General features: G+C 33.2%; 2 protein-coding genes across 3 annotated transcripts in view; both read right to left on the reverse strand.

The window, feature by feature from the left end:
- Nucleotides 1–787: 787 nt before the first annotated feature.
- LOC108730896 (copper homeostasis protein cutC homolog) lies at nucleotides 788–3,099 on the reverse strand. 2 transcript variants are annotated; one of them, XM_018460844.1, is made up of 2 exons: nucleotides 2,961–3,099; nucleotides 788–1,550 (listed from the first exon to the last, which is right to left on the reverse strand). In XM_018460844.1, the coding sequence occupies exon 2, from the start codon at nucleotides 1,548–1,550 to the stop codon at nucleotides 819–821; it is 732 nt and encodes a 243-aa protein (XP_018316346.1). In that variant the 5' UTR covers nucleotides 2,961–3,099; the 3' UTR covers nucleotides 788–818. The 2 variants fall into 2 exon arrangements, with proteins under 2 accessions (XP_018316346.1, XP_018316347.1); XM_018460845.1 differs by lacking the exon at nucleotides 2,961–3,099 and adding an exon at nucleotides 2,809–2,848.
- Nucleotides 3,100–4,157: 1,058 nt separating this feature from the next.
- The window catches only part of LOC108730936 (uncharacterized), a 59,803-nt gene continuing 39,816 nt past the window's right edge, over nucleotides 4,158–24,144 (reverse strand). Inside the window, exons 9-21 of the mRNA XM_018460915.1 lie at nucleotides 24,070–24,141; nucleotides 23,459–23,693; nucleotides 22,638–22,709; nucleotides 21,424–21,589; nucleotides 20,548–20,657; nucleotides 19,701–19,876; nucleotides 19,121–19,337; nucleotides 18,414–18,484; nucleotides 17,787–17,963; nucleotides 11,301–11,615; nucleotides 10,533–10,784; nucleotides 5,391–5,524; nucleotides 4,158–4,993 (exon numbers count right to left, since the gene is read on the reverse strand). Of these exons, the coding sequence (XP_018316417.1) occupies nucleotides 4,807–4,993; nucleotides 5,391–5,524; nucleotides 10,533–10,784; nucleotides 11,301–11,615; nucleotides 17,787–17,963; nucleotides 18,414–18,484; nucleotides 19,121–19,337; nucleotides 19,701–19,876; nucleotides 20,548–20,657; nucleotides 21,424–21,589; nucleotides 22,638–22,709; nucleotides 23,459–23,693; nucleotides 24,070–24,141 (2,184 nt within the window). The 3' untranslated portion in view covers nucleotides 4,158–4,806. The remainder of the gene's footprint in view (nucleotides 4,994–5,390; nucleotides 5,525–10,532; nucleotides 10,785–11,300; nucleotides 11,616–17,786; nucleotides 17,964–18,413; nucleotides 18,485–19,120; nucleotides 19,338–19,700; nucleotides 19,877–20,547; nucleotides 20,658–21,423; nucleotides 21,590–22,637; nucleotides 22,710–23,458; nucleotides 23,694–24,069; nucleotides 24,142–24,144) is intronic.

Below are 24,144 nucleotides of genomic sequence, written 5' to 3' on the forward strand. Positions count from 1 at the left end.
TCGGAAAGATAGTACATAGTTTAAAAAAATGAAGAGTTTGAGCGTGCGGTGTACGAATCTTATTCTGCATTACCATGCCGATAAGCAGATCCCTGCGGATGAGCATGCCCCTGCCGAAAGGCAACCCAACTTACTGATGTGTAGGTATTGGAAGCACCCTGTACATAGCTGAGCTTTAATACCTAGTGTAGTATGCGTAACCGAATTTCATGCAATACCCGATTAATCGTACATCGCACGCTCAAATTCTTCATTTTTTTAAACTATGTACTATCTTTCCGATCGTTTTGAAAATTAAATATGTTGTACTAGATAAGTCGAAGATCATTTTAGTAAAAAATGGTAGTAGTGTCTCAAGTACATCCTATTAAAAGAAAATATTAAAAACTTTGGAAATTTTTTTCAACCGGTTTTTTTCGAAAAAAGTTTTCATAATTTTTTTTAAACATCGCACCATTGAACCCTATAACATATTCTTTTTTCGTCGAAATCGGTTCATCCATTAAAGAGAAAATTCGTTTCATCGATTTTCAATTTTATCCCCATAACTCCCATAAAAAATTTTTTCAGATATAATATTTTGCGAAATTCATTCTTACATACACATACTTATCCTGCTGGGCCCTTTGTAAAAGCTTCTCTGCTTGTCCTAGCTTTAAGGGGGGAACCTGGTTTAGAACACTGACAAGTAGAATAATCAAATAAAAGTAAATAATCAAATAAAAGTAAAATAATCAAATTGCTCTTAAATATATTATTTAGATATTAATTACATAAAAAACGAGTATTCGATAATAATTAGATATCTTTAAGTTCGATTATTTTTCACGTAGTATATTTTCATTTTTAATGATCTCGACTAATTCTTTCACCAGTTCCTTATCAGTCACGTTAACAAAATCATCTTCATTGATGCCCATCCTGATTCTGTTCGCTCCATAAACTACCATTTTCCTTTTTTTCGCTGACGCATGAAATTCTTTGGCACCGGATTCCATGATTTTACAAATATTATCCTTTGTGATGCCAGCTCCGGGCATAATCACTAATTTCTGGGCCTTTTGTAGTAATGTTTTTATCAGCTCTAATCCTTCCACAGCAGTATTTTTCTGTCCCGAAGTTAGAATTCTCTCAAAACCAAGATCAGCAAGGAGTTCCATCGATTTGATAGGATCATTCGTCAGGTCAAAGGCGCGACTGAATGTCACCGGCAAGGGACAAGCGGCGGAAATAATCTTCTTGCATGCAACAACATCAATCTCGCAATCGGGAGTCAAGGCGCCAAAGACAAACCCGTTTACGTGATGATCCATAAGAATTTTCAAATCATGCAGCATGGCGTCGATCTCCTCGGGACTGTAGATGAAATCACCGCAGCGAATGCGGATCATAGCATACAGTGGAATCGTTGTGGAACTTTTAATTTGTTGAACCAAACCTGGACTAGGTGTTAAACCACCCTCCGAGAGGGCCGAGCAAACTTCCAATCGGCTAGCACCACCTTCTATCGCGTTTCTAGCGGATTCTAAAGAATCGATGCAGATCTCCATCTACGAAATAAAATAATTGATTAATTAGGTAGTGACGCGTGTCTCTTGATAGACGTACGCATCTGCATTTCTTTTTTAAATATAATTGCGAATTTCCCAACCAGAACAACAAGTCATTATGATATCAAAATGATGTCAAAATAACTCTAAAATGATCATCATTAAAAATAATTTTTCAATCATTTCCGATTCATTTTAATGTCATTTTGACGTTATCTGCTACGTGACTTGTTATTCTGCTTAGGTTTCTTTGCATCTATTGATACATTTCACTGTTCTACATACATATAAAAAAATTAAAATAAAATTATTAAACAATTAATAATTAATGTTAGAATGCTTCTGACTCTTAGTATTTAAAGTGTAAATATTTAAAAATAGAGAGATTCCTACAGGAAAATTCAAAAATTATTACAACTAGAAAACAATTTTTTACTACCGTTGAGTAATTTAAAAAAGAATTGCATTGAAATCATTAAAAATATTGAAAACAACATTTAAAAAACTCAATACAAAATTTATAGACAGAATTACGGAACCTCCACGGGCTCCAGCAGCTTTGCTGTTGCAAAATTCTATAACATGATTGGTCTTTCCCTTAGTTCCTCACTGAATCTAAATGCAAATCAGTCATATTAAAGAAATTTACAGTTACGCAGCTGCTTTTTCTGCTGAACGTAACCAGTGATCTTAGATTGTGGAATTTCTAACTCATGTATAGTTAAGTTGGAAACACAAGTTTGAAGCATTTTTAATTTATAAAACTATGATGAATAATAATGAATAATATCATCTTATAATTCTTATTCTAAATCGTTTTACGATAATTATAAATTTTTTCGATTATCTAAATGTAACAAAAATAAACGAATAAATGATTCATTTAATAACCAATACATTTTTTTACACATTACCATTATTACAATAAAATTAATGTAAGAGTATCTGAAATGTATCTGAAGATACTTTTAAAGTTTTTGATATCTATACTTATATACATTTTAATATGTGTATCTATATCTGTATTTAGATAAATTTTCATACATGTAACTGCATCTGTATCTAGATAAATTTTAATTACCCATCACTGACCATACGACATCGTAGAAGTTTCATCATATGTTGACAAAACAGTGTACAAAGAAATTTATAAATACATATATTATCGACTGAAGGAAATAAAAATTATTCTCAGAATAATATTCCTGTTTTTATAACAAAAAGATTGATTAAAGCAAATAAAAAATTGTTGACTTACCTGTTGCTTGATTAGATACTTCAATTGATAATTATAGCTTCGAAATAGACTCGATTAGCTTGTATTATATAACTGTATTCTAATTATATTATTTTTATATTCAATAGTAGTTATTTTAATAAATTTGTATTATTAATGACAAAATTACATACGTATATATTTGCTTTGATAAGAATTCGTTGCAAAAAGGTTTTTTAAACTCGTGTAAAAGGCTGCATCAACGGATGGCTGTAGCACTATATAAATACGTCAATACCATGCCTCTTAAGGCGTAATTTCACGCAGCGTCAAAACGCTAACTATAGTTGAGCGGCTACCCCCACTTTGTGGTACGTTTCCCCTCTAAAGAAGCAGTCGACAAAAAGGCAGCCGCTAAAGTCCTGCTACTTTTTCATGGAGCGACAAATCGCTAGTCGCTGCAGGGTTTATAATCGTTAATATAAAATCGTTCTGTTTTAATACATTTAATTCCTGTTTGAAACCGACAATTAAGAATGCGTTTACTTAAGACTGCTCAAACAGTATTTTGTCAGCAATATTGCGAAATAGATTACTATCGGTAGTAATTAAAAAGATTAGGAAACAACGAATATGCAATTATGCAAAAATTGTGTGCAATTATGTAAAAGTTGCAAGAAAATGAGAAGAGAAAATGTTCACTGCTATTGTCATTGCCGAAATTCATTTTTTGAAATAATCGAAAACGATTCTATAAATGAAACACGTTTGCTAATTACTTTCCGCTGTAGTTGGGCCTCTCCGAGAGTCGGAACTTCAAGCGGCAAAACGACGACTTATAGGGCAGGAGGTCATGCAAAGTCGGGAGAGCCGCCAGCTTTGACGCTGCGTGAAATTGCACCTTTAAGCGCGACTCACGCCATCTGTATTTTACTTTCGTGATACATTGCGTAATGATAACGATATCATATTTGTTGACTGCAGACTGCCACTCGCTTTTGATGTAGATATTGTGAGGCAATAATAAAACTAAAAATATGAAGCTAATTACGCTAAAATATTTTTCATAATAACGATAACGCTCTATCAATATAAAAATGCGTTTTAAAATTTTTATTTCATCTACACATAAATCATATCTTTTAGTTTAGATGTAGATTTATATTGCGGAGATTATAATAAATATAGATGTATAAAATTCTTATTTATTGAGGGACAGGTTCGGATACAAGATTTACGAAGCGTAATGTAATATTGTATTATACAACATATATAATAAAATAATACCAAGTGCGACTAACGTAAATAATATTAATAATAATTATAATATAATAATAATAAAATCAATAAAATAATAATAGTAACAAATATCAAGCGAATTTTATGGTGAGCGATGACAATAGAGTTTAAAAATTGAGAAGATACTTTATAGCACATTGCAATTATATCAGAGTCAATTTCTTCGATTTTTCATTGATCTTTCGTTACGAACTTTAAAATATATTTTAATTCAACACAACTCGACGAATCAAAAAATCGCGCGCATTTTTCATTATTTCTTCGATATAATTTAAATCGTATTTATGTTCTCGATTTACCAACAGTAAAGAAAATACGTGTGCATTCCTTGCGATTCATTTGTTCAATGTTTGGCAAGATTTACACTTCGAAAAGATTTTCGCATGCAGAGACCGTTTTCTCGGAGCGAGTCTCCGATCATCGCGATTCATTCCAATTATCAATTAGTTAAATATACAATTACGCGTTCTCACATGTACGCGATAATAACGTAATAAAATGTACAATTTATCATAATCATCATCGCGTTCCATAGGCGGATCTAATTTACCATTCACGAGGGGAACATCAAAATCGTAAAAGATATTATATCTCTTCCGCGATGATTGACATCCATCCTAAAATGTATTTTCAAGAGGGACTTTTCCCTCTTCAAATCTTTATCTAGATCCACCTAAAATTCGACTAAAATTCAATAGCGATTTATAGCCAAGGAAGAATTGAGGTGGAAGACTTGGAAAATCAGAGATCGCCGTTCGAGACCGCGATTGGCGATGGGCTCGTGGAATTGCTGGAGTTCGTTGTCGCCCATTTATTCTTGTGCGGGTCGACACCGAAGCCCTCGTCGTAATTTCCCCGCGTGATAAAGAGTTGCTTGAAGTGCGGGATACAGTACAGCTTGCCGTTATTCAGAGTAAAGGAGTCCATCCTGTTTGAACACATTACAATAATATAACAATAATTCATAACTATACTTAACAATATAATTTACGTAACTGTATTTAATTGAAGAATAAAAATTCGGAAGAAGAAAGAAACATCGATTACAACGCATGTTATAGTAGTTGTGTATGTACATATTACAGTATAATTAAAATATTATTACTGTCACAAACAAAAAGTATCTCTATATTTATACATACATTTACATCATGTTAATTATCAAAACGTTTTCGATAACTGATACTGCATTTCTTGACACTTTTGTAGGCTCTTCATTTTCTTTAAGCGAAATATATTTAGTACAGGATATATTACAATCTTATCTACATATAATATCTGATAAATCTGATATAAGCAGAAGTTTACATGTCTTTTTTCATTACCTTAAAATGCAATTGCACTGCAGACACCGGAAGCATTGCTTATGGAAGATTTTGTTATTTGTCTCGACCTTCTCCAAGGGGTAGACCTTTTTCTCGCAGCTCTCGCACACCTCCGCGCATGTCGTCTGGATCTCCTGCACGATTGTTAGGTCAAAGGAATTTAATCCTTACGAATACTCCGCAATAACAGCCGGATACCGAGGATTTATGTAAGCTGAATGTATGATAGATTGTGTAAAGAGAGATGCTCTAAGAGGAATATGTACATACACTACGCGAAGAAAAAGAAGAAAGGCCACATTTCTCGCATCAAGAAATCTTCCCTTGATTTCATCCTACCCACTCCTCCCTTAGCAGACAGATTTAGCACTTATTTTATTTATCACTTGTGTATTATCGTAATAAATGTTACACGTGAAAGATAAACAGAACAAGATCGTTATACATCAATAGAAATAATACGCTAAAAGACGCAGTAAACTAGACTATTATCGCTATCTATGCTATACAAATCAGAAGAATTCGAGAGGCCGTTAAACAAGGACTCGCAATTTGTCACGCGAGATCTCCGTTAGCATCTCAGTCAACACGGAGCAGATCGTTCATAAATCAAAATCAGCTTAGCGCTTCCTACTATGAATCACACTAATCTCTTAAATCTCTTAAATAAATTCATAATTTGCGTATTAAATAAATTCGTGATTAATTGCGTATTCACAACGGAAGTTATTATTGCACAAACGGAAAAAGGAAGACGGAGAAATATTCGCTGTCGAGAATATACATTTTCGATCTTTCTTCCTCTCTTTCTACAGCACTTAGATACATATCTAAAAAAATCGTACAATACTCTCTTTTAAGAATGGGTCCTTCGATTGGAATTCGAGGAACGCGACAGCGTTTTTACCCTGATACTATATGACCGAAGTCATTCACATCCTTGTGCTTCTTCTGTGAAGTATAAAATATGCCGAAAGTGGCATCGTGCCTCTACATTAACGACGTTCTCGTATCTAGCAGTAGCAGCGAAAAAGTCATTCCTAAGAATTTGCAATAACATTTTATGATCTTGCGGAGAGTATAAAAAATAACGGACATGACAGTACAAAAATGATAAAGCCATAATAAGAGAATATTTTACTCACAAGAAATAATATAATAACATATCTAGGATATAATACAACTACACTGAAGAAAAATATACCAAATTTTAATAAGTATTTATTTAAATAGTACTAGCAGGATATTTACTAAATGTAAACATATATTTATATATATATTTCAGATACAAGAATCATTAATTTAATTTAATTATCCTTTTTGTATTAAGTAAATATTTATTTATAATTACGAAATAAATGTTAAAGTAGTACTGTTAAAAAAATATTATTAAGATTTAGTAAATTTTTTTTCAGTGTAAAATTAATATATAGAATAGGTATTTCTGTAAAATAACAAATACGTAGTCATAGTTTATCGTATTGCACAGGTGCCGAGATGCAAATATATAATAAGACGCAAATTATTTTATTCGAATCACAAATGCGGGAAAGCAAGCTCGAACGCGACGATACGAGAACGAAATTGTCGTTTCCGTTTTTCCACGCGAGTATAAAAATCTACTGTACCACCGCGCTAAGCTGTAAAAAGATTCGAAATTTGTAAAAGCGATCGAAATAGCTACGGTCCTAACCGCCAGTCGGCCCCAGAACACCTCGACAGTACCCGATACTTCCTCGTTCAGGCCTTTATCGCACACGTTAAATTGAAAGAAGCATTACCTTTTGCTTCTCGTTCGGTCATTTTCACGCACTTTTTTTCCTTTTGCACTCTTACTGTCGCTCTCTCTCTCTCTCTCTCTCTCTCTCTCTCTCTCTCTCTCTCTCTTCATTCAACGTAAAACTTGGCACTTATGAAAATTAGAAATCTAAAGCGGCAGAGGAAGATCGTAACGATGAGAAGAAAACTTTGAATCTGTTTTGTTATACGTAGACATCAATGAGCCAAAATAATGCTTGTCGATGTTCACATTGTGATAGTTTCATTTTCTACATTTGCTTGGTATATTTCATACATAGTCTAATATTTTATATTAGATAAATCTCGATTATTTCAGTATTATTTACGTATTATTTTAAAAAGTAAATCATTTATATAAAAAAATAAAAAAGGCACATTATACGATGAATCAGTCATCATAAAGATTTAAATCCGTTGAAATCAAAATTATAGTTTGAAAAAGTCGCTCAAGGATTTAATAAAATTTGGCACACTGAAATATTACAATAGTTTACAACGTTTACTTCATTTTAATAAAAAAAATTAAAATATTAAGATACTTAATCACGTTCGTTTACAATTAAGAATTTTCAATTAATTAACAAATGATGGCATATTGTAGAACTAACAAAGTAAAAATTTAATGCACATCGTTACGAATTTCACTGCTTAAAAGCGAATCCATCTTATGTTTTACAACAATACATCGCACGTATGTGGATAGAAAGAATTTATTATTTTTTTCAAAGACTCTTCATGATAAAGCCAACAACGATAAAAACAACATACGTTTGACACAAAAGATGTTCGTCTTTTATTTTATAAAGTAAATATATATTAGTAGACAATAAAGTTCTCTCTCTGTTATATGTATTAGGATACGTTGAGCGTTTCTGTGTAACAAATATTTTCACGGATTACTGATAAAGTAAGATTTCTATTACACATGCAATAAAATTTTGCAGCTGTCCAATTTAATTCATCACTTAATGTAAATCTTTATGAAAAATAATGATTAATAAATTTAAATCTTTTCATAACGCCGTAATCTGCAAATCAATATGTATTAAATTCCTGCATGCCTTTTCTTCTGCGTGACTTGGCATATTATGCTTCGAACGGTTTATTGCCATCTGTTTGGAATTGATTTTACGATAGCATATATCTTCCATTCTAATTGGCAATTGTGGACGAAACGCTCAACGAATCTAATAATCGCGCAAATTCTCGTAGTACAATAATGTATTAACACATAACATATGATACAGTCTACAAGCTAAGATGAACTATACGAACATAACATCGAGTGTGTTAAAATCATCCCTAAGAAAACGCAAAGTCGTTACAATAATCGACAATAATCGAACATTTATTGCCGTTTTTTTTACTTAATACACGAGATTTAAAAAATTGCTTTTCCATCGCGGTTCCAACGACTCTCTTCCTCTTTCATTGATCCTTTTTCTCTTTCTTCTCTCATCCTTCTCGTAATCGAATTAATCTCCAGGTGTGTATTTCCTTCGTCTCTCTCTTTCTCTCTCTTTCCTTTACTGCTCACGTCACAAAAAGAAGAGCAATTGATTTTGTTTGTGATTATTTTCACTTTACATTATCACACGACACAAGCGGGCAAAATTTTGACCAAAATATCGCAGGCAGTTTTCAAACGAAGAAAAAAATGTAAGAACAATAATGCCAAATAAAAAAGAAGATAATCACATCAATCATGCTCAATAAAAATCAATAAAGGAATAAAGATAAAAACTCGTTGCTTGCAGGAAATTTAATTGGAAACTTAATGTGGAATGTGTATTCGTTAAATTTTATATCTTTATAAAATTATAATAATTATTTCAGTTTCACATAATTTTTTTTTATTAAGTTATCGGATTATTTTAATTTTTTTAACTGCGAAATTGCAATTTTAAATTCTATCCTTTTATTTCCCAATCACATAACAATGAACAATAAAGAATCAATTTTTCGTTATATTGGTGAGTGAATTTGAATGATGAATTTACTTTTTATACCGCATCAACACTTCGTTTGTAAAGAAATACATTCCTTTGCAAAAGAAAAATTCTAGAAATATAATGAATTGATCTATAACTTCCAGTTATGTAGACTAGATTGTTATTGTAGAGTAGATTGTTATTTTTCTAAAATAAATATATTTCTAATTCTTATTGTTTAATCGCGGATATTAAAAATTAAATAAGTAAATAACTTAGAAATATATACCGATATTACAATACGATATTTGTCAATATCATGACTTAAGTACTATATGTTAATATTATAATTGCGATATTATTGCAAAAAAACTGAAAGCGGTAGTGCGATGAGAAATTATCTTATTTGTTCCATAAAAGAACGTAATAATATAAAAAGAGAGTGAATAATATGAATTTATATTCGCAAAATCCATTAAATACATGAGATGGAAAATTATCAAATTAAATTATTATAAGCAATAATTAACTTTTATCGCAGAATGTACACGTATATATATGAACATATTTTACTATTATAATGAGAGTGCAAAAATATATAAATTTTTATTACATAAAAGATGAGCCACATAAAATAAAATAAAATACAATAAAATCTTAATCGTGCATTTTCCACGCATTGGTTCGAATTGCGTCAAAATGCTGCAATATATATATATAATTTATTAACCCAATAAAAAGTTAATTTAAAAAATATTTTTTATTCTGAAATATTATATTTCATCGTTTATTTTGACGCAATACAAACATGCTCAACGAATAAAATACACTTCTAGTTTTAACATATAAAATAGATAAGCACAGACAGACTGACAACAATTCAAAATCACACCATGCGCATACTTTACAATGCCGAATTATCCATAAATTAAAAAAGGGAAACTTATTCGGGAGAGATACTTAATTTCAAATTTCTGACTGGCTTATAATTGCAATAATTTTAGTTTTACTTAAAAAAAAATATTACTTAAAATTGCAAAATTGTTTTACTTAATGAGAATAGGATAAAAATTATGTTATATGATTTTTTTTCAACTTATATTTGATTGAAAAAATATTAATGTTACTTACAAATATATTTTATATTACAATTTTTTTAAGAAAAGCACTACCGCAATTATACACTAATCAGAAAAGCATATTGTTACGGTGAAAAGAAAAAGAATCAAAGACATGTTGTTCAAATTTAATCAATGCTAATTAAAAATCAGGAGGAGTGGTGATATAAAATGATTAATTATAATAGATGCAGGAAGAATAACGATGATTACACAAACGACAAGTCACAATATAATATTGGACCAAGTCGAGGAGACGTGCGCGATTATATGGATCAAGAAAATGTACTTACCACAAATCGATTGACTTTGACCTTCTGTGTGCGCGGAGACTCGTTAGCTTGTGAGCCGAGGGACTCGAAACGAGCTCTAAGACTGCTCGCCGATTCTATGCTGGACTGCTCGCCCGTACCCTGGGCCATCTCTATTTCGGCGACATGGTGATTGCTGACCTTGCCATCGGTCTCCTCCCAGTGCTCAAACTTAGCACGTAGGGTCTTGGCGCGCGCCGCGTTCTGCGCTTGTTTCAAGAACTCATCCTCCACCTAGCCCGATAACAGGCGAAATAATTCCGTGGATTATAGCGTGGAGTCGTATCGATCAGGAATAAAGAGCTACTTTCCCGAAATTTTGAATGCGGGACAACGACCTGTCTCGAAAATTCGTGCCGACTTTTTAGAGCCGCCTAATAACACATTTAGGCAGTCTTGCTCTGGTCACTTTCGAGATTTTGTAAATCTTCGCATTTATTAATAATTAGATAACTATATATATCTGGCGTGAAGAAAACTTGTTAGAAAAGAACAAAAAGAAAAGAGAGACTGAGAAATTTCATAATTGAAATCAATAATTCAGTCTTATATTAACGTTACATTTTATGCAAGAAATACAAAACAATATCTATAGAAATAGAAAGTTTTGGAAAGATATTAATTCGATGTTATGAGACATGCAACTTCTATATCGTTCTTATTGTAGTCCTTCTCTCATATATTTATATTTTTTGTATTTCTTCTAAATTTTTCAATTCTTTAATAAAAAAGTCTTGCGCGAACACAAACCTTATCAGAAGCACGGACGTAGTTGGGATCTCTCTCCTCACCGCTTTCGTCACCGTCGGTTTCCTCGCCCTCTTCATCCTCGCCTTCCTCCGAGTCCGAGGCCGTTGCTTTGGCGAATTTATCTTCGGGGGGCGGTGTGAAACGTTTCAAGGGCTTCGGGCCCTCCGGCAGTTCTTCCTTGCACGCGTTCTCTTCCATTTGCCGAAAGATGGACAGCATCTTCCTCGCTGTGTCTGTGCGCACTACTTCGTCCACCCTGTCGTCGGCTCTGACCACATCTGGATCGCGGTATATCTCGCGATCCGGTGAATCCATCTGGGAAAGAAAATACATGTTAACATAATCAAATGTAAGTTAAAAAAAATCACATAACTTCATTATTAAATAAAGCATCTCGTTATTAAATAAAGCAATTTGAATTCTACTTAATTATTATTTTTATATAAGGTAAAACATTGATCTATGTTTCGTAATAAAATTCTTTATTTTTGGAATACGTATTGATTTTTTGATAAAAGAATGTATTTCTGGCTGACAAATTCTTTAACATATTTTTTCGTTTCGCATCGTATACTTTCAATCATACTTGGAGAATATTATATATTATTCTAAAATTATCTTTTATTTGAATTATATAATTCTAAACCGTATATTTTTTAAATTTAACGTGAAATGCAAAGTAATTATTTTTATCAAAGAAACAAAATTAAAATTTTACAAAGATATTTTATATTAAAAGATTAATTTTATTAATTATTAATTATTTTATTAATTATTAATAATTTATGCAGATATTTAATTTTTTTATATTAATTATGTTTATTTCATTCTTTCTATGTTTTTCAAAATTTTATAAATCGCCAATGTATGAAATTATTGCAAGTTGAATATACCTTCGACATGTATTAACATATTCATTTATCCACATAATTGCTGTTTCGAAATTCGTAGAGAGATTATATGATAAGGCGACAAGGACAGATAATGCTCGATTAAGAGCACACCTCATGTGTATTGTTTATCGCTTGATAATTTTAAACTGAAAATGTTTGAGTCATAATACATCGGAGGAGGATCCAGCTAAGCCGGAGATTGATGGCCGAAAGGTTTTTTTTTACAAATCGTATCCGGCATGAGTCACTTCGAAGATTCTGAGTCAAGCGTGAGCGGTACGATTATAAATCTTATGTAGAAAGTACATATATAGACCTTTTTCTTTTAATTAAAAATATTATGTTATAATGATATAAGTAAACGTAATATATTTCTAATTGTGAGAACTAAAATAACATTTTAAAAAAAAAATAGGTACATTCATGGATAAAAAATTCAATCGCACTCAAATTACAATCTTGAAAAAAATCAATATGCTTATGGAAAAATAAATTAATAAGAAAGCCATGCAACGTGTAAGTAAATTAATGAACATTCGCATGCTTTGCACATTTCAACTAATTGTAAGATATTGCAATATAAGGGTTTCTATTACACAAAAAACAGAGTCTTTCTTCTCGAGACAAAGGTTTTGACCCTTCTCAATCGTCTAATCGATCTGTTCACGTATATATACCTGAACCCAAGTGGGTCAGGTAAGTCGAAAACCTGATTGCTGATCACGTGGAGTGATCGAAGGTTGTTCAAGTCTTGCGATATTTTAGAAAGACCACCCTTGCGCTAGTTTAGATCGGGATGGGACTAGAACTGTTGAACCAACTTTAGTTAGACAAAAGGGTTGCGGTACGCGCTTTCAAGGTTAGCATTTAATGGTGACAAATTGACAGGTTTAAGAGTGGTATACGCACTCTGTAACGGTCAATTGGCGACACTTGATCTGTCCATTCGCTTCTCGTTTATGCCAACGAATCAGTACTGCAGCAAAAAGTGTGAGTCGTTTATTTTGAGAACAAAATTCTTAAGAATTTAAAATAAACACATTATATATATATAATTGGAAGGAAATAATTAAAGTAATTAGAATTGAAATAAACAGTCCGTATATTTGAGAAAAGACGAAAGAAACGAGTATGTATCATACGTTTCAATCATTCTTTGCATCATTAATTAATTAATTTTTTAATTGTTTTGCAATGGAAAGATAGAATCGAAAAAAGATAACTAAATTTACTTAATTTTTATTTAACCCTTCATAGTCAGACTTCTAAAAAGCCACACGATGGTTACTCTGGGTTAAAATGACCCGACCCATTTTTAAAGTGTTACTAAATCGACAGTATTAGTTGCAATGATTTAAAAAAAATACAGTATATAATTTCATCCTTTAAGAAAATGGAACAGCGGCGTTTTTGTGAAAAATTTAATTTTAACACTAAAAAAAAATCGTAAACATGTATTAGAATTTAACGTAAAAGTTTCATATATAGAGTGTCCCATAATTCACTTGACAACGCTCGTGGGCAGGTAGAGCGGATTCTTACAGTTTTTCTGTAAAGTTGATAGTATTTGAGAAAAAAATTATTGAAGACCAATATTCGGCCATTTTTAGTAATTAATATCTTGTTAACTATTGCGAAAATTGCAAAATGGTAGAGGACTTTTCGACTCAGTTTAGTCCGCTCTACCTGCCCACGAACGTTGTCAGGTGAATTACGAGACACTTTGTACATCGTCTTTCACGCTAAATTTTAATACATGTTTACGATCTTTTTTTAGTGTTAAAATTAAATTTTTCACAAAATGCTTGGGTCATTTTGATCGAGTGTAACCATGAAGGATTAATTAACTTAATTTAGAACTAAAATTACATTGTACAATAATTAAATTCTCTCCGAAATATCGTATCTATTACATATTCTAAAGATTTTTTCGCATTGAACACGATGACGTTGATAAAATTGCACATTGTAGACTTTAAAAACAAGTTTTCGTTGCCGTAAAAGTGTTAAAAATGACTAAAAACCCATTTCATCTCATTTTACTTAACATCCTGATGTACTACATAAATTCTGACAATCATATTTAACGCGAAAAATTTTTCGGGAAATTTATTATGGCACTTGGAAGAGAAAGAAAAGTGATTTTTGCCGAACAGTGCTATAAAGTTGAATAAATCAATTAAAGATATTTAATAATAAATAAACATCAAATTAATCCAGAGAGAACTTTTGTTTGAAAACAACAGGAAATTGAAAACCGATAATTCCCATGCAATATTAGATTATATGACAGTTTACCACATATAGAGAGAGTTTTGAATTAAGGAAATCTCACGTCATAGTACATAAACGAGTTATATTACTATTTATTTTTTAAATCGAAATTGTAAATACAAATATTTTTTACACAGAAAATTATATAAAAATGGAAAATAATAAATTAATAAAGAATTAACTGTAAAAATGGTGGTTGCTGTCGTAAGGATATTTCTATATTCTTTAAAATGAAAGACACTGAGAAGTCTCTAAATTATGCTTGAAAAGTCTCTAAATTAACTAATATAAAGATTACAATTTTATTTTCTCGATCCTGATGAAATAAAAAGGAAAAACGCTTAGTAACATCTTAATATCGCGAGTCTTGGTCGGATTTCGCGCTGTGGTAATGGAGTCGAGAGGATCTACGGGAGAGTACTTCCAACGGAATTCCATAAAATTACCAGTCCAGAAAGGATATTTGATCACACGGTATCCCTCTGCCGGCACGTCAAGCGGCAAATCAAGCTACGGCGAGATTGCGCCCCCCCGAGCGACGTCCGTTCTTTCATCGTCGACGGAAACGGTCTTATAATCGCACGACGAAGAGATCTCGATTGTACATTCGTCGGAGGCCAATTACAAACAATTAACAATTCGATGAAAACACATTGCGGTTGCACATATTAATCGTTTGCTCTAAATATGTCTGAAATAATTGAAACTTTCATATGAAAGTCTCACGCAATTTTCACTGTATCTGCAAATGCATCAGAATGTATCGTTCAATACAGAATAATTTATTATTACGATCTCGTATTTTAACAAACATACAGATGGTATTCTGAAAAATACAATCTGCGATTTACATAAATATATAAATCGAATGCAAACGTAATTAAACAATTAATTGATGTGCAAATTAATTATTTAAAATTAATTATTTTTCAATTGTCGTAGCGGCCATAAATCGAAACTTAAACATTGCAATTTTGAAAAAGTTTAGATATATTAGATATCAAATACAGTACTCCGAAAAATCCAATCGCGCAGCAGTACTCCGAAGTAAATGGAACGTTCATATATACGAAGTATATAATTTTTATGGAAAGTAGAACACAATATTCCTCCTTGAAGAAACCTCGATTACCAAACGGTATCTTGAAAAATTGATTGCAATCGCAGAGCATGATTAACCGTCGCGTCGATTGCTTTCCAATTAATTGTCAGAAAGTCTTCCTGTCGATCTTATAAATAAATATATCACTCATAAAATATTAATAAAAAAAAATCTTCAATTATATTACCGGAATCCTGAGCATTAAATACCGATTTCACAGCCTCTCAAAAAAGAATATGCAAATTGTTCGCAGATCATTAACCATGAGTCGGAACGCTCATTATATCCAGGTATTAACGATTCATTATCCTGCTTTTTACATCACTTTTTCGGAATGTGCCGCTCAAAAGAAACTTCGGGTAACTAGGTGTTAAAAGCACAGTATTTCCGATCGCGATTGTAGAACGTAACCGAAGCGTTCGTCGGATCGATAATTACCTTTCCGTGATTATTAAATCCCCTTCGGCGAGCGGAACGAGACTGAGCGTCGTCGTTCAAACTGCGCGAGTCCGGTCCGCCACTTCGGCGCGCTTCTTGAGGGAGGCTCTCCTTCTCTTCGATTCGTGAGAAGTTCGTATGGACGGCGCGACAGCCGGTTGCTATGCCGTTCACAAGAGGATAGGGGACCGACGGTGTGTGCCCTCCTCCCCTGGGAGTGTGTGCGTGTGAGTTACTGCGAGGGGCCTCGTCGCGCGTCGCGCCTTCCCTCGGTTAAGGTTCCCGCGTTCCCGGGCCCGACGCGCCGGTACCCGGTCCGCTTGTGTTGCCCCGCTTGCTCTTCACGAATGAAAGGATGTAGGAATACTAACGGTAAAAGTATGGCTGCTGCTGCGCTGACCACTTCGGGAGGGGGTTCAAGGACAGCCCGGTTTGTTGGAATCGACTCGTTGTGTCGTGCGTTCCGCGCGAGGCGCATTGCCGCCGGTTCCCCAAGAGATGCACGAGACCCCCTTTTATTAAGCCGCATCCGCGAACGGTGAGACTCGTTGTCGCGCTTTGATAATTATCTCCAAATAAGCTCGCATCTCACGCCGGAGATGTATCGATAGATGAAAGAAGGCATGAGGGGTTGCTATTCTTGCGAGATAATAAACGTTTCATTCTCTGAATTCTATGAATATTTCATTCCCAAGATATACGTACAATATCAGAAATAAGATTTATGATTCGAACGGAAGACTTTTTTTGTTATAATAGGAATATCGAAAATGCTATTTATAAAAAATATAATTTAAATACCTTGTTATTTTTTTAATCATTTGGGACATTTGTTTTATCTGCAATAAAATATCAAAAAGTTGCAAGGGGAGTCGGAGAGAATGCAGCTGTTACTTAATCTTGGATGATCTAAAGTAAAAAAAAAATAGCTTGAAATTTACTTTTAATTATGTAGGTATGGCAATTTTAATTTTAATAATTATAATTATCTTTATCCAAAATTTGGAGTTAACATTTTAGACAAAATTTTGAGCAATTAAAGGATAAATATTACTTAATGTGAAGAGTTATGTAATCGGAAAGTAATACAAAACCACGTTAGTATCAAACAAAAAAATAAAATGTACATAAAATGCGGATAATTAAAGACATGATGCAATTTAAAACAGTCAAACACGTATGAGCGCAAACATTTCTCCTATCTTAATTGAAAATGAGATCACGCTGTTTCTCGGCAAACCAATATCTCCTTTTACAACACGAATTATCTCTTATATCTCCAATAATAATGTAAATCGTGTTAAGATATCTTTACATTTTTTCTTTATCAATAACCTGAAAATCCTTCAGGTTAAATCGATAATAATATCATTGATAAATGCAATATACTCAGAATACAATATAAATATACAAACTGTATAAACGATAATAGTACTTTCACAAATAGAAAACAGTCATTAAAATAATTATATATATCTCCAGCAATATACTATAAAAATTTTATATATGTCTATTCTTATTAGTATAATAATAGTCAGTCATTATTAAATAAACAATATAATTTAAGCGATAAAAATGAAATTATATCCTTTAATTCGAGTATTTAATTATTCCTGCTTACTATATTCTTGTAATTCCATAAAAATTCTTATGCAAAATTATTCCATCCAATGAATGTAGTAAATCATGACCGTTTAATTAGTTGACACGCATAAGATTGTTAGAGAAAATTAACACAGACATGAATCAATCAACGACAATAAAGTCGAAGGATCGAACCTTGACTTGACCGTCACGAGGCGGCGTAATGCGAAATTGCTTCCGCTGTTTCTCCGGTTCCTTATAGGACTCGAAGAATTTGAACTTGTTCGAAATTTCCGATGTTTCTACTTGGATCTCCTCGGTCGCGTCTGAACTGCGCACCACATCGTCTGAGACTTGACGACCCATGAACGCCTTTCTCACAAATGTTTCAGAAATTATCATTACTAGACGCGTTATTGACATTGCATGTGCGTTAAGTGAAAAACCTCACGTTCAAAAACGAAATACATTTTTTGCCTCAAAGAGATATTTTCTTTGTTTAACTATATTACTTTGAATCTTATACCGATCAGTGTCGCATAATCTAAAACCTTCTTTTGAATAGAAATTATATTAAACAAATTAATACTTAAATTTTTCAACATATAAATACTGAATAAGAAAAAATACATATTTTATTAATTTTAGAATTAATTTTCCAAGTTACAAATGTTTAAAAGACTATATGTATATAAAAAATAAAAATTTTATTCTCTATAATAATTTTAGCAGATAAATTCATGTTTTAATAATTTCCAAGGTGAATCATGAGCTTGGCTTAACTAAATATAATATGTATAATAGGTAAGAGACTGAACTTACGTCTCGTGCACGTCGTGAGGTTTCGGTTGGCGTTTTTGGATGAACTGGCGTCACTGGACGTCCTGTTTTTGCTGCAGTCGCATCTAGTACTCATAACTTTAAACTGTCAATTAGTACAGATACTTTCACCCTGCGTAATTCGACAACTCATAACGGTCTATTTCTGTTCGGAACAAAAATAATTTCTCATATAAAGCCGACAAATAATAATATGACCTCTTAACACAGTCTTCTATTCAGTAGAGAAATTTTGCGCGGAACGTCTCGTATTATAAGAAATACTAGGTTACTTTCTTTTGAATTTTTCTCTCGAAAGAGTTCATATAAGACAGGTATAGATTAATATCTATAAGATCTTTAAGAATTGTTAATCTGTTATATAAAAATTATTAAGTGCCTTCATTCGTTGATGCGCGCGCGCAACTATGAATAACTATTTATATTCTCAAAGTGTGAAACGGTACAAACTACGAAAACACTCGTTACATATTTCTCACTGCGACTGGACTTTCGTTACATGGGTACTTCTAAGTTCATCACGTAATTCCTCTCCATTCCTATATGCTCACAATTATAGTGTAACAAGTAGTGCGATCAGACATTTCGTCAGTCTATTTCAAATTACCATCTCAACGTCTAGGTCTTTTCGCAATTCTCTAGTCTTCGCAATTCGCAAGTCATTTAATTGCTGAAAGTCCATTTTATACCTGCTGCGATCACCTCCTCGTCGGCTTTCTCCGGTTTCGGTTTACTGTCGGTTTCGTCGTCCGACGCCGCGATTGGCTCACCCCGTTCAAATCTCTCTTTGAGGGAGCGAGCGTGGGTAGTCGAGTGCTGAATCTCCTCCGCTGCGTTTATTTTCGTAACACGGTCGTTTCCAGCTACCGCCTGTTGATACATTTCCTTCATCTTACCCTGTTTACCCTGTAAATAAATAAAAATATAAATTTTAAAAAATGGCACTTTTTTTATTAAATTCAGCAAAGTGCGATGTGTAAAGGAAAAATCTGCCGTATTTAAAAAGCAGATTTCTGAGGAAAAAACTAGTCAATAAACGTTGCGAAAGAAACGTGTGCAGCTGTTCTCTCATAATTCAATTTACACTTTTATGATATTACACGCGTAATGATAATAAAAAAGAAACATCTGCGTTAATATTAAAACCGTTATAACGAATATGTGACTTTTTTCTTAAACCAATAATATCATAAAGTAATGACAACGAAGCTTACGATTTTATTGTAATATTATTCTTTATAATTTTATATGACAAATTACTGAAATTACCAAGAACAATCGCGAACGGATTCCTGCGATTTCTTCCTTTCTAGCCTCGCGCTGAACCTCGCGTCTTCCCTGCTGGCTAGTGCTCTCCCAACGATTCTTGATGTCGTCCATCTTTGAAAAACTAATCGGTCGTTCGCGTGTAGTGCGTTTTGACTTTACGATTTCGGTTTCCACTTCTAAAATGAAAAAATAGACACAATTACAATACAATTTAATACTTTGATTTTTATAATCAATCCCCTAATATCATAATATTACTTTATGCTTAACTTTATGCTTAACTTTCATAAATTAAATTGGTATATTAAAGTAAATTGGCATGAGACTTGTTAGAATTTAATATTTTTTATTTGGAGGATATTCGATCCATGTGTACTTAAAAGAAATACGCGGGATGAGGAAACGGGATGAGGAAGACGAGATAATAAATGTCATTTCAAATAACAAGCTAATATAACGTAGAATCAATCAAATTTCGTCATAGAAGACATAAAAAACGAAGTCTTAAGTTATAGATCAATGACATGATACTTATTACAAAATTATGATATAACTATGATAAGATACGTAAACTTACATAATACGTAATATAAGTTAAAATACAACTTATTTTTCTATGCAATAACTAACATATTGTTCAACAATCAAACTCTATCCTGCATCCACATAAATGTGTATCAATTGGACACGCATGACAATCAAAGTGTTGACGTATAAAAAAATTTTTTATCAGAGATAGATTAAAAATTTAAATTGAAAATTTATATTTAACAAGTCTAATAAATCTATAGATTTTTATTGCGTATTTTCTTTTTTAATATTGACAGTATTTTCTTATTGACTTTACCTTCGGTTTCTTCTGTCTCCACTTCGTCCTCACTTTCGCTGGACTCTTCATAGGGTATGCCATTGAGAGATTCGTCCGCCACGCCAATGTCCATACCTTTCGCTTGAAATCTGGATGAGAAAACGTGCACAATAATTATAGATACTTTGCACACGAATGGATGAGCGGTTGCGCCGTTATGCTTGTTGTAATATATTTATTCCGTATTTTCTCGAGTTTCAAGTTACAAGAAGGAAACTGCTGACTGCTGAATACCATGAAAACCTCATTTATACTGACTTATACCCACACACATAGCAGACTAATAAAAATATCAACAATTTACATTCAAATTAACAATCGTCATAATAAAAATCCAAATATAATCACGATATAAATATCGAAATCTTTTAATAGATTTTTGATGAATACTGATTATAGGAAATCAAAATCATAATATAATTATAATAAAATATTATATTTATATAAGTGGAACAATTGCGCGAATTAAAATTTTTATTATTTTTAATTAGGTTTGAATTATTACTTTAATCCTCTATGTAAAAAATATATGCAATGATAATTGTATGCTTTGTCGTTTTCGAGAAATGCCCATTTGGTGAAATTACAGGCTTATTATTGTATTATATATCTTCTACAGAAGTAAATCTGTGTCACGGTATATCATGTTTTAAAATTATCATCGCTCGTGAAGAGAGCAGTATATTATCGAAGAAAGACGCGACTTGATTTTACTATCTAATATTTATACATATGTACAAACATAGTCGAGAAAATCTTGGAAATTTTATACATATATAGTATAAATATACAGATCTTTTTATTAAAATAATTTACACTATAAAAACATCCCAAGAAATATGTCCGATTACTCACTTGGCCAGTTTGCTAAGGATGCTGGGTGATCTCTTGACGGCGATTTGTGATGGTGATCGTTCGATCTCATTGGTGTTCTCCGTGCTAGCTTTCTCGAAGACCTGGAAGCGCGACTTGACGTTTAAGCTTGAGAGTTCCTCGAGTCCCAGATCGGGTTTGTCGGAAGCTGAAATTCAGAGATGGAAACCTTCTTATTTTTCTCTTTCAACGATACTCATAGCTGTTTGAACATTTCAACATCCTCTCTTTTTTTCTTCGGCGGTAAATTTGTTAGACCACTCGAGAACAACTATTCGTGGAAAAAGCAAAGTTGCACACACTACACAAAAATTCTGAAAAGCGTCGAAGAGAGTTAAAAGGACTCATATCTAGGAGAGAGAGTTGAACCTATCGTCGCGATATGATAACATACTCAGGTCAAACATGAGCCACAGCGTTTAATTTCAAACATCGATCATGTTACGGCTCTTACAAATTTCTTACATTCTTCCCATGAATGTCACATCGCATACCATTACTACGAGATATTATCCAATTGTTTACTTTACTCTCGAGAGCTATTGATATATCGTACGTAACATAATAGCATTCTTACGATTTACAATCGCATATCTCACAAATAGCAGTATTTATTTCTTCATTTCAATTCGCGCTAGCAATTTTGAAAAACTACTATATGTATGACTCTCATGTATTTAGATAAATTTTTTAAAAACTCTGGCCGAGTTAAATGAGATAAGGAAAATATATAGGCAGATACGTATGTACAATATGTTAAACTATATTAATTAAGGGGATTTTACTCGTGAATTTAATACATGGAGCGTTAAGAGTATTATCATTAAATGGTGTTGGCCATTTTTTCATGCAGACAAAAAAATTAATTTTAATATCGAGAGCAGGATTATGTACAAATTATATCGTAATTCTATGGAATGTATCAGTAATTTATATTCCCTTGTAGATCCCGAGAAATACATGCCGACTAATGAAATGCCCGACGTTAATAATGATTCATGTCCCGTTTTATTAATCGGCACACAAATGCGGGACACGTTATGCGATTTGATGCACAGATAAATTTTCGATTCAGCAACCAATCAACGGTTAAAAAGCCACTCGCAAAGGGACACAGCTGAGCGTTAGGAGCAATCGCCAGATCGCGTTCCACGCCACTCACACACGTCGAACGTTGTTGTTGCTGTTGTCGTTACCTCTGACCACATCGGGCGGCAATTCTTTCGGCTCGTTCTCCCGTATGATCAGCTCCGGCTTTCGAGGTCGCACTGCGGAGTTCACAAGACAACTCTTTGTCACATTAACGATACCTCTCGTTCTCTCAGCGCTTGGACGCTTGCGTGTAATTATACGGGGGAGGGGGGGGGGAAGAGAAGAAAAGAGAACTGTAATTCTAGCCCCTGTGCTAAGGGGCTTAATAAACTGGATCTTAGATGACCCACTGACGGCACTCGGGTCCCCTAAGTTATGTCCGCACATTAAGGCAGCATTACACTGTATACCTGAATTCCATATACTATTGTCTTCATTACAGAGAACTGAGACATATTTCTTACCATTATCTTTACATCAAGAATGCAATCTTACTTCTAATTGTCTACAGTTTTTACACATTCATCCTTTGACATATATATATAGCGCTCTTAAAAGAAAACAAGGAACACATGAATACGTACAATTATGATTTGCAACGACTGGAATTAATCAAGCACGTCATTAATCACGAAAGAAACTTACGACTGACGACGCCAAGAAAGCAAACTTTATCTCTTTCAGTTTTCCCGTCCATTCCCGTCGAAGCATATCTATGTTTTTATGTTCCTTTAATACACTTTGACTGAAGATTGAGGCTCACTTTGTCCGCACAAAGTTCGCCTCAGAGAGATTAGCGGCGAGATGGCGAGACGATAGAATCCACGGTCGGTCGTTTAAACGTCCACGTTAAGATTTAACGAGTAATTCGCAAAGACGATCCATTTAAGTAGATTAATATTGCGCAGGACGGTAATCATCTTACCAGGTTGGTCGGACTCCTCGACCGGTTTCGGTTGGAAGAGTTCCTTGAAGTGTGGCTTACAGTAGAGCTTACTCTCATGGCTCTCATAATTGTCCACATTGAGCTGCTTACTGCACTGCACGCACCGGAAGCAATTCTTGTGCCAGACCAGACCCTCGGCCTTTGTCTGCTCCATTTGGAACACGACCTTGCCACAGCTGCGACAGTTCGTATTCGCATCGGCATTCTGACCCACCTGCAATGCACCAGTGCGCCAATTAATTAGCACCTTCACAACTTTCACTCTCCCCGCCTACGAAGAAACGAGAGGACGATTCTCTAGGTTCGATTCGATTAAACGCACGCTTATTGAAGTGCCATACTTGGAATTTAACGTAATTGAATTTATCGTTTAAGAAATAATTTTATACGCGAGTTTAATTTAGGTAAAACTTTGTTTTCGAATGTGGAGTAATTTCATTAATATCGAAGGGATTAGTTATACGCAAATTGTTGTACATTTATTTCGTTTCAAACCACTTTTGAGTATGACTACAAATTATGGTTGTTCAAATAAAAATTGTAGTGACAAATGTTTTAAGTTTAATATAAAATAAATGATGGACACTTACTGCATTCAGCTGCTGTTGAACTTTCCCCGCATCAACCGAACGCACATGAAGAACTGTTTTCTTGCTAAGAGCGTC

Source organism: Mycetomoellerius zeteki, unplaced genomic scaffold, assembly GCF_001594055.1.
Source record: "Mycetomoellerius zeteki isolate Tzet28-1 unplaced genomic scaffold, Tzet1.0 scaffold98, whole genome shotgun sequence".
NCBI classification, from domain to species: domain Eukaryota; kingdom Metazoa; phylum Arthropoda; class Insecta; order Hymenoptera; family Formicidae; genus Mycetomoellerius; species Mycetomoellerius zeteki.